Raw genomic sequence first — 13,140 nt, forward strand, 5'->3', positions numbered from 1 at the left:
AGACATATGCGTCCTTGTTTAGAACTTTGATAATGTGAATATTTCTGGTAACTACAGTACCCAACCAATGGTGTTTCTTTATCAAATTTCCGAGTGCTCCTACCAATGGCTGAACTCAGATTCATTTGTCATTCACGTGCAAGCGCTTTCAACATCCTCATCAAGGAATGGGAACAAGGATAATTTATTAATAGGAATGGGACACATTAGCAACTAAATGACCCTTTTGGCAAAACTCAAAGTAGAGGAGAGTGCGTGCCATATGTACTAGGCATTAGCATTAGCTTCTTTGAATAAAGGTGACCATTTCCAACTTCCTTATGACCGCAATATATAGATAGATGAAAACGTGTCACCTCATTATGCCATTTGTATAATGGAAAAAAGATTAGATTTAGGTTTTAGGAGAAAATCAGCTGAAAAGTTAGTTGAAAGGTGAAAAATTAGTCCGTAATTGAAAGTTAAAAATTAAAAAATTAACTTATTAAATTAGAAATATTTAATAAAATTAATTATTAAAATAGTTAAAAAATATAAAATAATAATAAAATTTATAATTTATTTTAAAAAAATAATAAGAAAAAGGAATAAACATATCAAGAATAAAAGTGAAAGAAGATATAAAAAATTAAAAGATAAAAATAAATGTTTTAAAAAATATTAGTTTAAATAATGTTTAAAAAAACACTAAAAGTTATTAAAAAAATTTAGCTACCGAACAGTCATATTAAGTTTTTTATCTTGTAAAAGAACTTAGAAATTAAGTGAAATATAATGTTGTATGTGTTCTCCACGTAAAAGTTATAAAAATTGAAAAATCAACGGATTTTTTTGAGGATCGTGGTGCTCATAATGCCCATGTCTTGTTTTGTTTAGACGGAAAGCGATAGAAGCCAAGGTACTTTCATTATTTGATCAGGTCATGCTATTAAAAAAAAAACTCTTTAAGTTTGTTTCAAATTATCCATTTTCATTTCCGAAATAACATTCTAAGCAATGAAAAACATGAGAATGGGAAAATAAAATGTTTATAATCTTGAGATAAACTTTGTAAATCATTCAAACAAGGTGACCCCAATAAAGTGAGTGTGATCAACCCTTGGTATTGTTCACCAGCACGACTCAAATTGATTTGAAATTTCTTCCTAATATGGATATTGCTATTGCATTAGTTATTGGTAATTTACAAAGGGGTACCTAAAGAAAACTCCCCCATCTACGGATGCCTCCTAATTTACGAGGATGGGCTACCAACAGATGATGGAATCCAATCATTTCCTTGAATGAAATTCTGCACCGAATACGTCAATACGTGTTCAGCAGGGATCTTGCTACTCCATGGCACCCTCTGAGACAAATCAGAGCCAGTACCCTTGTTCTCAAACTCCCCATAGTAAAGTGTCTTGAGAGCAAAGTCACCGCTCCATGGCATCCAACCCTGTGGTGTGACAAGAGCCTCCAAGATCGAATTAATGAAAACCGTTCTAGAATACTCCTTCCAAGGCCTACCCAAATAGTTCTTGTGCACTTGAGGCTTGCTGAGGTACAATGCTATATATTCCTCAGTGCCATTAATCAAACAGTTTTGGAAAACAAAGCCTGTGGGTTCTGCAGGGTCTGTTCTGCCGTGTGCTGTGATGGCATTGTTCTCACCCTTCTCTGGCTTCACTTGCCTGGGACGAACTAGGATTTGGCAGTCTTGGAAAACTGCTGCAGCGTTTCAAAGATGAAGTCCACGCTGCCCTCAATGCGGCATGACTTGTAAAACTGGCGCAGTGAGTGAGCATAGAGAGTGTCTTGATTGCCCAAGAATTCGCAATTCTCAATCACAGAAAGATCACTGTCTAATCTGAATGCCACTGCTTGGTGAGCATCAGGACCTGCTGTGTTTTCGACCGTCAGTTCCTTTGCCATGAATCCATCGCCAAGAACCGCTGCAATCACAGTTAAATATATCTTTAACATAACAAGAAAAACAATCCAAGAATGAAAGCATGTATGCATGCGTGCCATCAATCATCATACTTCATTCATACATGGTGAAAAAATGAAGGTTTACTGAACATGTAAAGAATGGATTGCAATCAGATAAGGCAAAAATAAGTATGCACTAGAGGAAACTTGTGCTTTATAATTTAATGATTGATACTCCGGATTCCCCCTCTAGAAATATTCTCTCTCATACTACAAAAAGGCTTTGAAAAAAATATTTCTAAAATGTCCCTGTTGAAACAACTAAACAACATTTATGCAATCTAAAAGAGTTGCTCATCAAGTAAAACAAGACTGGATTTTGTATCTTACAAAAATTCTCCGAAAAGCATTATTGTCCACAGGCGTTCCTTACCTTAGATTTAATAATCTAAAAATAAAATTGAATTTGACAAATTCAACAAAAATACGCTGACAATTCCGCCGAGGAGCATTAACCCGCGAAATCAGAGGGCCCCATTCCTCAACCAGTCAACCTCAAGTAAACTCTGTGGCTTTTTAATCAGAAAAGAAAAATGATGTTCTTTTAAAAAATAAAAAAGAGAAAAAATTCCGATTATTTTATTATTATTATTATTATTATAATAAAAAAATAAAAAACATACCGACAGTGGCAGAGTTGTAAGTTGTCATCCCTTGTTGTCCCACGTTGCCGTTACCGGTGATGACGGTTTTGCCAATGCCGTCGCCCAAGAACACCACATTCCTCTTTTCTAATGGAATCCTAACGGTCTCCTCGTAAACCCCTTCTTTTATGTATATCACAAACCTCTTTGTTCCGTTCGCTGGCGCGGCGTTTACGGCCTCCTGCACCGTCTTATAACACCCGTCTCCTCCATTGTTACACACCGTAACGTCGGGCGTCAAATTCGGCGGTACCCCTCCCGCGGACGCGGGGCCACCCGAGCCCACAGCCTCCCAGAACCCGTCGCGCTCCGTTACTGGGGGCTTCCACGAAGCGGTGTCGTTTCCGAAGGCGTCGAAGGAAAACGCCATGCTGAGTGCGTTGCTGGAGAGAGTTTCGAGGTTATCGATGAACAACATCGTTTTGCCGACCATTTCGGTGTCGTTGGCATATTTGAGGCTGTTCCAGCAGTCGTACTGGTAGGCGAGGGCGGCGCCGAGCCAAGCACGCGCGTCCTTGGTCCTGCCTCGTGGGAGCGCGTCGCTGGCCAGGGAAATGCGGTAATGGGAGTTGGCTAATATCTCGATGCAGGTGGCGGCGGCGACGGTGCGGTTGCGGCTGTCGGCGGAGGCGTCGTGGAGTGACTTGACCATCGTCTGTGCGGTGGCGAGGTTGTCGGAGGAGAGCGCGATGGCGGACTGGAGGAGCTGGAGAGGGGTCGGGTTCGGAGGGAGGTTCTGGGATTGGGAGAGAGAGGCTTCGCATTGCTGCGGGAAGCGCGTCGCGGCGCAGGCTTGTTGAATTGCCGGCGAGGTGGCGGTGGTCACGGCGGGCTTGGCTGGTGGCTTGGCCGGTGAGGGGTGGGGTTTGTGGCGCGCGGCGGAGGTGAGGGTTAGGATGAGGGAGAGAGAAAGGTAGAAGAGAGAGGAAGAAGCCATCATGGAATGTTGTGAGAATGTGTTTACTGGTGGAATTTATTTATAAGTGTTTTTAGGTAATTTATAATGATAATCATAAAAATCATCAGGTTAATAATTATGAGTAGTATATTAATAAATTTGCATCTGAAAATTTAAATTTTAATCTTTGGAAAGTAAAAAAATATACTTTATTTGTTAATTTCTTTCTTTTATTATTCTTAATCAAAGAAGTTTATTTGACAAAATTAAGGATAAATTTATATAGTTATTAAATTAATTTTTTTAAAAATGAGATTCAACTTAATTTTATTTTAAATTATGTTTATTAATTAATATTATATCTATTTTTTTATTGAAATGTTATATTTATAATTATTAAAAAAAAGAAAAAGAAAAATTAAATTATATTTTAAATAAATAATTATTTTGATTTCCTAGAATATGATAAATTTGTTTCTGAATATATAAATAAAATTATAATATTTTAAAATTTTGGTGTTGTTCCGTGGAGTATGTGGTGATTCTAGTGGCTGTGATTTTTGTCTCGTAGCCGTCAACCGAGAAATGGTGTCACGGAATGGGTCTGTTTTGTTTGTTTGGGTTGGGAAGGAGTGGCCACTATTGTATTGTGATTATTACTCCTGTCAATTATCAATTGTTATGTGTTTGTTTGGTGTTATTCTTAATAATGAAGAGTGGGTTATTATTACAGCAACGTTATTATTAATAGTAAATAGTCACAGTTCAGGGAGACATCACGAGATGGTTGGTGGTATTTGATTATTGGATAGAAATTTGGACTCTTCGAATGCGACGTGGATTATGAGAGGAGAAAGACTCAAGTCAAGAAAGGTTCAGTGCGTCATGGACGTGGCTTGTGTGAGTTGCAGGGTTACTAACAAATATGAAATATATGTAAGTTAACTAAATAAAATGTTACCCAAAGAAAATACTTCAAAAAGAAAATATGAAATATTATATTTATTAAAATAATATATAATCAACTTAAATAATATGATAAATGATATATTCATTGTTGGACTTTAATTACATGTATGACTTTTCATTTTTTAAAATATTATTATAACATTTAATATATGAAAATATTTATGTTTCTTATTATTATTTAGAAGAAAAAATCATATAAAGTATATGTCGAATAATAAAATTTAAATATATAACTTTTATTACTTAAAGTAACATATACCAAGGATAATATTTTTCTCCAAAACTTTCAGAAATAAACATATAGTTTCAAATGTATAAAAAAAATCCCCACAAATAAAAAAAAGGCATTTTGTGGATCGTGATAAAATATATAGCACTGTCGTGTATCCTCGATTGAATCATTTCCCCATGCTTGATTGAATAATTATAGAAACACATATTAAATTAAAGGATCCTTATATATTTTGTCAAAAAAAAGAATAATCCTTTATTACTTAAAAAAATAAAATAACCTGTGATTTAGTAAAATTGATGTTTTAGCAAAACTAAAACCCCAAATCTTTTCACGCAATCACGACAGATACCTAAATCCCTAATTCTCCTCTCCTCGCACTCCACCACGACCTCCACGGCTTCTCCACACCTCGCACCCTGGCACCCTCGCACTCGCAGTCTCTCTCTCTCATGCTCTCGCCACCACAAAAATGGTGCTTCCTTGAAACTTGGTGAAACCTAGGTAAGTGAAATGCGTTCCATTTCCAACTTAACTACCTGTTTGACTTTAAGACATAATAATCATAACAATAATAGCGGTTTTATCTCTTCCTTGTTTTGTTGTGCAGTTTCATTTTTCTACCATTCTTATATTGATTTTGTGTTGGAAGCAGCTCGAATTTTGTGAGTGACGGGTAAATAAAATTGATCATAGTAATTTTCTGTTTGCCTAATTTTCAATTCCTGTTGTTTCAGTTTGCGTAATTTTCTGTTTGCGTAACTTTCATTGTCACAATATAGGCATAGGATTAGGATTATCTTGTTATACATGGTCACCTTCTAATATAATATTCTTGTTGAAGTGCAATTTGTCTAATATCAAATTAGGAATTAGTTTTTTATGGGGAAAATGTATGAGACCTGCTCTAATGTTACAGAAGTTGCAGGTGTTAGGGTCTAACTTGTCACTTACAAATAAGCTATACCTTCAGGCTTTAGGCCTTCCTTGGCACACCTAGTAAGGCCTGATAGGATGGAATAACCAATTGTTCTGATTTATCTGATGTTTGGAACACATGGACCAATTGCAGAACATTATCCAATTAAGTTTTGTATGACACTAATGCTGCAGTACTGGGGAGCAATAATAAATTTATAATAATTTTTGGGTTGTGATGATTTTACTGTGTTTTTATATGAATTATTTTTAGGAGTTTTATTTACTTATTCAGGGGAATCAAGGTAATTATGCAGAATTAGAGTCCATGTTGGTTACTGTATGGGTCAAGATTTATCATCCATATAATATATTACTGTGTTATTTCCAATGTTTATTTTAAGTGGTATATACTGAAGGTAATTATGCAGTTAGTTATGATAGGTTAGTTATTTATTTGTTAGTTAGAAGTTGCCTATACATAAGAGGGGTTGAGACAGAGATTTTATCTTCTGATTTATGAGGGAGTTCAGATTATTGTGGGAGAGTCCAGGCCTCTTTGAAGTACTGTGACCCATTTCTACTATTTCCTGTTAATAGAACCCTTTTTTTTTCTATAATTCTGATCCAGTTTCTATCAGTATGTGTATTCAATTTTATTTAACCATCACTGAACGTGTGCTAACAGGAAGCCAAACGAGGCCTTAAAACTGAAGGGAGGAAAATGGTTTAATATACCCATCAAAATTAAGAGAAAATCTTCAATGTGGTCTTTTTCCAAAGTTACATGCATCACAAAATTAGTCTTTCAAAAATTTCAGTTGCCAAATTAGTCTCTCATCTTCTTGTTATCTTCCCTATTGTCCTCCAAAGATTTTGTCACCAAATTAATCCTTAAAAGATTTAATTTGTCATTAAATTAGTCTTTTAAAGATTCCTTTTTTTACTGCTTCAGATCTATGTGCATGGGGAAAATATTTTTCTGTTTTTCATTTCACTTTGCCTATAAGTTTATGTTACTCTGTAAGCATTTAATTTTAAAGTAGACATTTTAATGCTAACACCTGGTCAAAGGTTGTGTATCATTTATTTACTGTTGTCTAATTAGTCCTGATTAGACAAGCATATGAGTAAAATTAATATTATTCTTTCATGACTCAAATTTGCACTTAAAATGATTGTGCAAGATTTATTTGCTTGTTTCAAGTATATAATGAAGTGCTGAACTAGCTGTACTTAATTTTTTTCTGATGATGAGAATTATTAAAGACTTTTTCTCTAGGTTTATCCTTCCAGTATGCTAATGGTAGATTCATTGTTTTCTTTGTTTCTCCTTTCCTCTATTGTAAGGATAATGTTTTCTTTGTTTCTCCTTTCCTATATTCCAGTTGCATTGAGAAATCTTGTACTAAAGTTTGATGTAGTTTTAACATATTTTTTTTTACTTTTCTTTCAATTTCAAATAATAATCTGTAGTATCCTTGCTTGCTTAAAAATGCTTTCTTAAACTCCTTTTCTTTTTTGGCTTTAATGAAGGTGTCTTGATAGAGTAGCTATAGTATCCGATTATGAGAGTAAAAGTGGTGACTATTCTAATCCATGGAGACTTTGCACCGTGACCCAGGTGGAGGAATTGAAAATCTTGATCTGCGTGTTTCCAATTTGGGCCACCAGGATCATTTTTGCTGCAGTCTATGCCCAGATGTCAACATTGTTTATGGAGCAAGGAACAATGATGAACACATGCATTGGTTCCTTCTAACTACCCCTCTCAACTTTTGATGTCATGAGTGTGGTTTTGTGGGTCCCTCTCTATGACAGGATAATTGTTCCAATCATAAGGAAGTTCACAGGCAAGGAAAGGGGCCTCTCAATGCTGCAAAGAATGGGAATTGGCCTTTTCATTTCAGTTCTGTGCATGTTATCAGCTGCTGTTGTGGAGATTATGCATCTGCAGCTCGCAAAAGAGCTTGACCTTGTTGATAAGCATGTTGCCGTGCCCCTTAGTGTACTTTGGCAAATCCCTCAGTATTTCTTTTTAGGGGCAGCAGAAGTATTCACATTTGTGGGGCAGCTTGAGTTCTTGTATGACCAATCTCCAAATACTATGAAGACTTTAGGTACTGCAATGACACTTCTGAACTTTTCATTGGGAAATTACTTGAGTTCTTTCATTCTTACTATGGTAACTTCACCACACAAGGTGGAAAGCCTGGTTGGATTCCTGATAACTTGAACAAAGGTCATCTCAATTACTTTTTATTGTTTTTAGCTGGACTTGGCTTCTTAAATATGTTAAGTGTTCATAGTTGCTGCCAAAAGTTACAAGCGAAAGAAGGCTTGTTAAGATTTTTCAGGGAGTGGAAGCATGTTCTGATATTTCCTTCTGTCATTGATTCTTCTGTTTGCATATATGCTACGCATAAAAGTAAACTTGGCCTCTCTCAGGAGCCTCTAAGTGAGAAGGTTCACATAGGTAAATTGTTGGCAGTAAATGTTCTTATTCTGTACAGTGCAAAACTCACATATGTAACTTGTATATGGCATCAGATTATTTGAGCTCAATAATAAATTATATAGTCTGATATTTTCTATGTTCTATTGTTCATGTTCCTTGTGCTTGATTAACGGGAATGGAAAATCAAGGAGAATGAATTACCGGTAGAAAAATAGCTCATCAGCACAAGTCATAAAATGTAACACTGGTGAAGTGAGAAAGGTTATCACATATAAATGCAAATTGTGAGCAGAACAAATTTGCTACATTTTTAGTGTTGACAAACTATGGGACAACTCTTTTCACTGTGCCCTTATAAGCACGGTTCTAAATATGGCTTTAGCTATTAAAAACAATACTAAATAAAATTTATACGCAATGTACAAGAATATTCTTTTATGATTTGGGATATTCGCCTATTTATCTATACAGTTTTAAATAAGTTTTTCTACAGAGAGGCATGTTTATCTGACTATTCAATTACTAGTGACTATGGTAAACTTTTGGGATATTTATGCATACTTGTTAGCTTTCAACTGATATTTTTAACATCGATAAAAAAAACTATGGTAAACTTTCGGGATATTTATGCATAGGTGTTAGCTCCTAGATTTGACAAACATTGTGTAATCATTTTTGGCCGTTGCCTCATGTACAAAGGGGCACCAATGGTCTAAAAAAACACAATAAAATACGAAAAGATAAAAAGGAGGACAAATTAAAGTGCCCAAAATGGAATAGTCTAACAGGGACCTGATGTAGGACATGTGCATGTTTGAAATCTCGTTAAGACAAATTGGATTCGCGTTGGTTTGAAAGCAACTATGTATAATTATTACTATTTTATTTTAATTTTTTTTGTGAAAAATCTGGTATACTGTAAGGTATAAGAAAAAAAAAATCATCCTCAAGAATCATATTCTAAAAAGCACTTTTTTTTTAATGAAAAAACACTTCAAAATTATTATTTTTTAAAATTTAAACAAATTTACCCTTGTTATATAGGCAAGTTGAAGAATCATAAATTCAAATCTTAAATATTTGGTGAGAGTTTTGACATCTATAATAATTTTATTCAATTAAAACAAGATTGTATCCGACGGAGGTAAATATTGTTTAGAAAAAACAAAAAAGGCACGTTGAAGAAGTGCAACAGACAAACGTACTTATGGTGGGGTTGTTTCGTAATTGTCTGTGCATTAATAATATTAGGCATTTGGACTTGTGGTTGGATGCAAACTAGTTATTGTTTTGCACGGATTCGAAATTTCCAATATTAATTATCTGAACATCCTTCATCTTATGTTCTCCATAAGTTGTCCTTATAACTGTTCCGACTCTGGCTCAGTTTAGAACCAAAAGAGGTTTCTCACCAGAGACATGAGTTCTATTGAAGGTGCTACACAGCTTCTGGAAGAGGCTCTCCTTCAGGTTCACCTTCACTCCTTTCTTTCTTTCTTTCTCCATACACACCCTTATCTCAAAACCTCTATCTTCTTATCATGCTACTTGTATACAATACAATACAAGCCATGACATAATTATTTAACATAACTCATACTCATAAAAGAAAAATAGTTTGATCCAATCATTTCAATAAAGAAAAAAAAATGGTATTTTGCTATGAGATATATATGATTGGTTATTTTCTTGTGAAGGATGATGAAGAGAGTAAACAGTACACAAGAGATGGCTCAGTTGACTACAGAGGCAGGCCCGCTATTAAGAAGGATACTGGCAATTGGAGGGCTTGTCCTTTTATCCTAGGTATGCTTTTACATTATTCTCATCCTATTAAATAATCCAACTTTTGTTTATATCATTATGAGTAAATAATATAAATACTAATAGTGTGAAGGATTTTCTATCGTCATCTAATCATAGTTTGTCGTGTATGGTAAGTTGATAACTGGTAAGCTTGTCAACTTTAACAATAACCACCTTAAAAGTCATACTTACTATGATTTCTGATTTGTTGAGTGTAAGAATATTTTAGATATTTAGACATGATACATAGAAATTAAACTCTATTGTTTTTATGTATATAAATCTCAGGCAATGAGTGTTGTGAACGTTTGGCCTTCTTTGGAATTGCAACAAATCTTGTTACCTATCTTACCACCAAGCTGCATGAAGGAAACGTTTCTGCCGCAAGAAACGTTAGCATCTGGCTTGGCACTTCTTATCTCACACCTCTCATTGGAGCTGTTCTAGGAGATGGTTACTGGGGTCGATACTGGACAATTGCTGTTTTCTCTGTGGTTTATTTCATTGTAATAAACTAATATGAAATAGCCCTCTTTTCCTACTCAAATGTTTCTCCACACACATATCTCTCTTAATTATCCAGTAGTATGGTAACAATGAAAGATAAACAATATGAACACCCCTGATTCTGTTTTGGATTACCTATATAATATACTTGATGAATTTATTAGGATGCACCAAGAGTGTTATCCAATCATAGATTTTTATGTATGATAAAATTGTTGACTTTTCTAATAATTACTTTAAAAGATGATTCCTAAAGAATTAAACTTACTTGATTACATACATGCTTTGAATGTTTAATTGTCTTTTTATTGTTGTAGTAGTGATATGGCTACTGTGTGCAGGGGATGTGTACCCTGACACTTTCTGCATCTTTACCAGCATTGAAGCCTGCTGAATGCTTGGGTTCTGTATGCCCTTCAGCTACTCCTGCACAATATGCTGTGTTCTACTTTGGTCTATACGTGATTGCACTTGGGATCGGTGGTATAAAGTCATGTGTGCCATCTTTTGGGGCAGGTCAATTTGATGATACTGATCCAAAGGAAAGGGTTAAGAAGGGGTCGTTTTTCAATTGGTATTACTTTTCTATCAATCTAGGTGCCATTGTATCGAGCAGCATAGTTGTGTGGATTCAAGACAATGCAGGATGGGGTCTTGGATTTGGCATTCCTACTTTGTTCATGGTATTATCTGTGATAAGCTTCTTTATAGGCACACCTCTCTACAGGTTTCAAAAACCAGGGGGAAGTCCTGTTACAAGAATGTGCCAGGTTTTGTGCGCGTCTGTCCGGAAGTGGAATTTGGTTGTCCCTGAGGATAGTAGTCTTTTGTATGAGATGTCAGACAAGAGATCTGCAATTAAAGGGAGTCGCAAACTGCTGCATAGTGATGATCTAAGGTAAGTAAAATGTCTTTACTTTGGCATCTGAATCTAGTATTATAAGCTCCTTTCATCATCACCATATAGGCATAAGATTAGGATTATTTTACTATACATGTTGATTTTCTATCTAATATTCTTGTTGAAGTGCAATTTGTTTAACATCAAATTAGTAATTAGTTGTTTATGGGGAAAATGTTGGATGAGCCCTGCTCTAATGTTTCAGAAGTTGTAAGCCCTAATTGGCTATCTACAAATTAGCTATACCTTTAGCCCTTGATTGGCACACCAAGAAAGATAGAATAATTAAAATTGTCCTGATTTATAAGATGTTTCGTTGTTTTCTTTGTTTCTCCTTTCGTTTATTGTAAGAATATTGTGGTCTTTGTCAGTTTTGTGGATAGATTGCACTTAAACATTTTTCTTTTAGCCTGTCTTTGTTGCATTGAGAAATTTGTGCTAAATTTTGAAGTATTTTTTTACATGTTTTAAATTTTTCTTCTAGTCGACAATCTCTAGTATCCTCACTTTCTTAAAAATGCTCTTTCCCCCATACATAAACCATAAACAGGATTTCTTGCACACAACCGTCTTAAACTTCTTTTCTTTGTTGGCTTTGATGCAGGTGTCTTGATAGAGCAGCTACAGTGTCCGATTATGAGAGTAAAAGTGGTGACTATTCTAATCCATGGAGACTTTGCCCCGTAACACAGGTGGAAGAATTGAAGATCTTGATCCGCATGTTTCCAATGTGGGCTACTGGGGCTGTTTTTTCTGCTGTTTATACCCAAATGTCAACATTGTTTGTGGAGCAAGGAACAGTGATGAACACAAACATTGGTTCCTTTGAAATACCCCCAGCTTCCCTCGCAACTTTTGATGTCCTAAGTGTGGTTTTGTGGGCTCCTGTCTATGACAGGATAATTGTTCCCATTACAAGGAAATTCACCGGCAATGAAAGGGGAATTTCAGTGTTGCAAAGAGTAAGCATTGGCTACTTCATTTCAGTCCTGTCCATGTTAGCAGCTGTTGTTGTGGAGATTATGCGTCTGCGGCTTGCAAGAGACCTTGATCTTGTTGATGAACCTGTTGCTGTACCACTCAGTATACTTTGGCAAATCCCTCAGTACTTCTTATTGGGGGCAGCAGAAGTATTCGCATTCGTGGGACTGCTTGAGTTCTTCTATGATCAATCTCCAGATACTATGAAGACTTTAGGTACAGCACTGTCACCTTTGTATTTTGCGTTGGGAAATTACTTGAGCTCTTTCATTCTTACTATGGTGACTTACTTCACCACACAAGGTGGAAAGCTTGGCTGGATTCCTGATAATTTGAACAAGGGTCATCTCGATTATTTTTTCTTGCTTTTAGCTGGACTTAGCTTCTTAAATATGCTGGTATACATTGTTGCTGCCAAAAGGTACAAGCAGACGAAGACTTCTTAAGATTTTTCAGACATCTATTATGAGTTGAAGCATGTTCTGATCAGGTTGCTTACTACACATATAGTGATATAGGTAAATTGTTAGTTTTTTTTTTTTTTGATCAGCAAAACTAAATATATTATATATATATGATCAAAACAGTACCAGAGGTACTAGTACAAAGGGATATACATCCTCATATATAAGTTGTAAATGACACGTTCTGTACAGTGCAAAAATCACATATATAAGTTGTAAATGACATCAGATTATTTGGGCTAAAAAAAATTAGAAATTTTGATTTTTTTTATGTTCATTGTGTTTGATTAACGGGAACCAAAAACCAAGGAGAACGAACTACCGGCAGAAAAGTAGCTCATCAACACAAGTCCAAAAAATATATACGGATGAGGTGAGAAAGGTCAAT

General features: G+C 35.4%; 1 protein-coding gene and 2 pseudogenes across 2 annotated transcripts; 2 read left to right on the forward strand and 1 right to left on the reverse strand.

Annotated features, from left to right (window-relative positions):
• Nucleotides 1–1,012: 1,012 nt before the first annotated feature.
• Nucleotides 1,013–3,593, reverse strand: LOC114421956 (annotated as a pseudogene). The gene is made up of 2 exons (XR_003668593.1): nt 2,598–3,593; nt 1,013–1,934 (listed from the first exon to the last, which is right to left on the reverse strand). The product of XR_003668593.1 is annotated as a probable pectinesterase/pectinesterase inhibitor 51 (transcript).
• A 706-nt stretch (nt 3,594–4,299) lies between these two features.
• On the forward strand, nt 4,300–8,234 carry LOC114421040 (annotated as a pseudogene).
• A 1,134-nt stretch (nt 8,235–9,368) lies between these two features.
• Nucleotides 9,369–13,018, forward strand: LOC114421958 (protein NRT1/ PTR FAMILY 8.3-like). The gene is made up of 5 exons (XM_028388107.1): nt 9,369–9,563; nt 9,791–9,899; nt 10,188–10,405; nt 10,748–11,304; nt 11,912–13,018. The coding sequence occupies exons 1-5, from the start codon at nt 9,513–9,515 to the stop codon at nt 12,732–12,734; spliced, it is 1,758 nt and encodes a 585-aa protein (XP_028243908.1). The 5' UTR covers nt 9,369–9,512; the 3' UTR covers nt 12,735–13,018.
• The last annotated feature ends 122 nt before the right edge of the window (nt 13,019–13,140 follow it).

Source organism: Glycine soja, chromosome 8, assembly GCF_004193775.1.
Source record: "Glycine soja cultivar W05 chromosome 8, ASM419377v2, whole genome shotgun sequence".
NCBI classification, from domain to species: Eukaryota; Viridiplantae; Streptophyta; class Magnoliopsida; order Fabales; family Fabaceae; genus Glycine; species Glycine soja.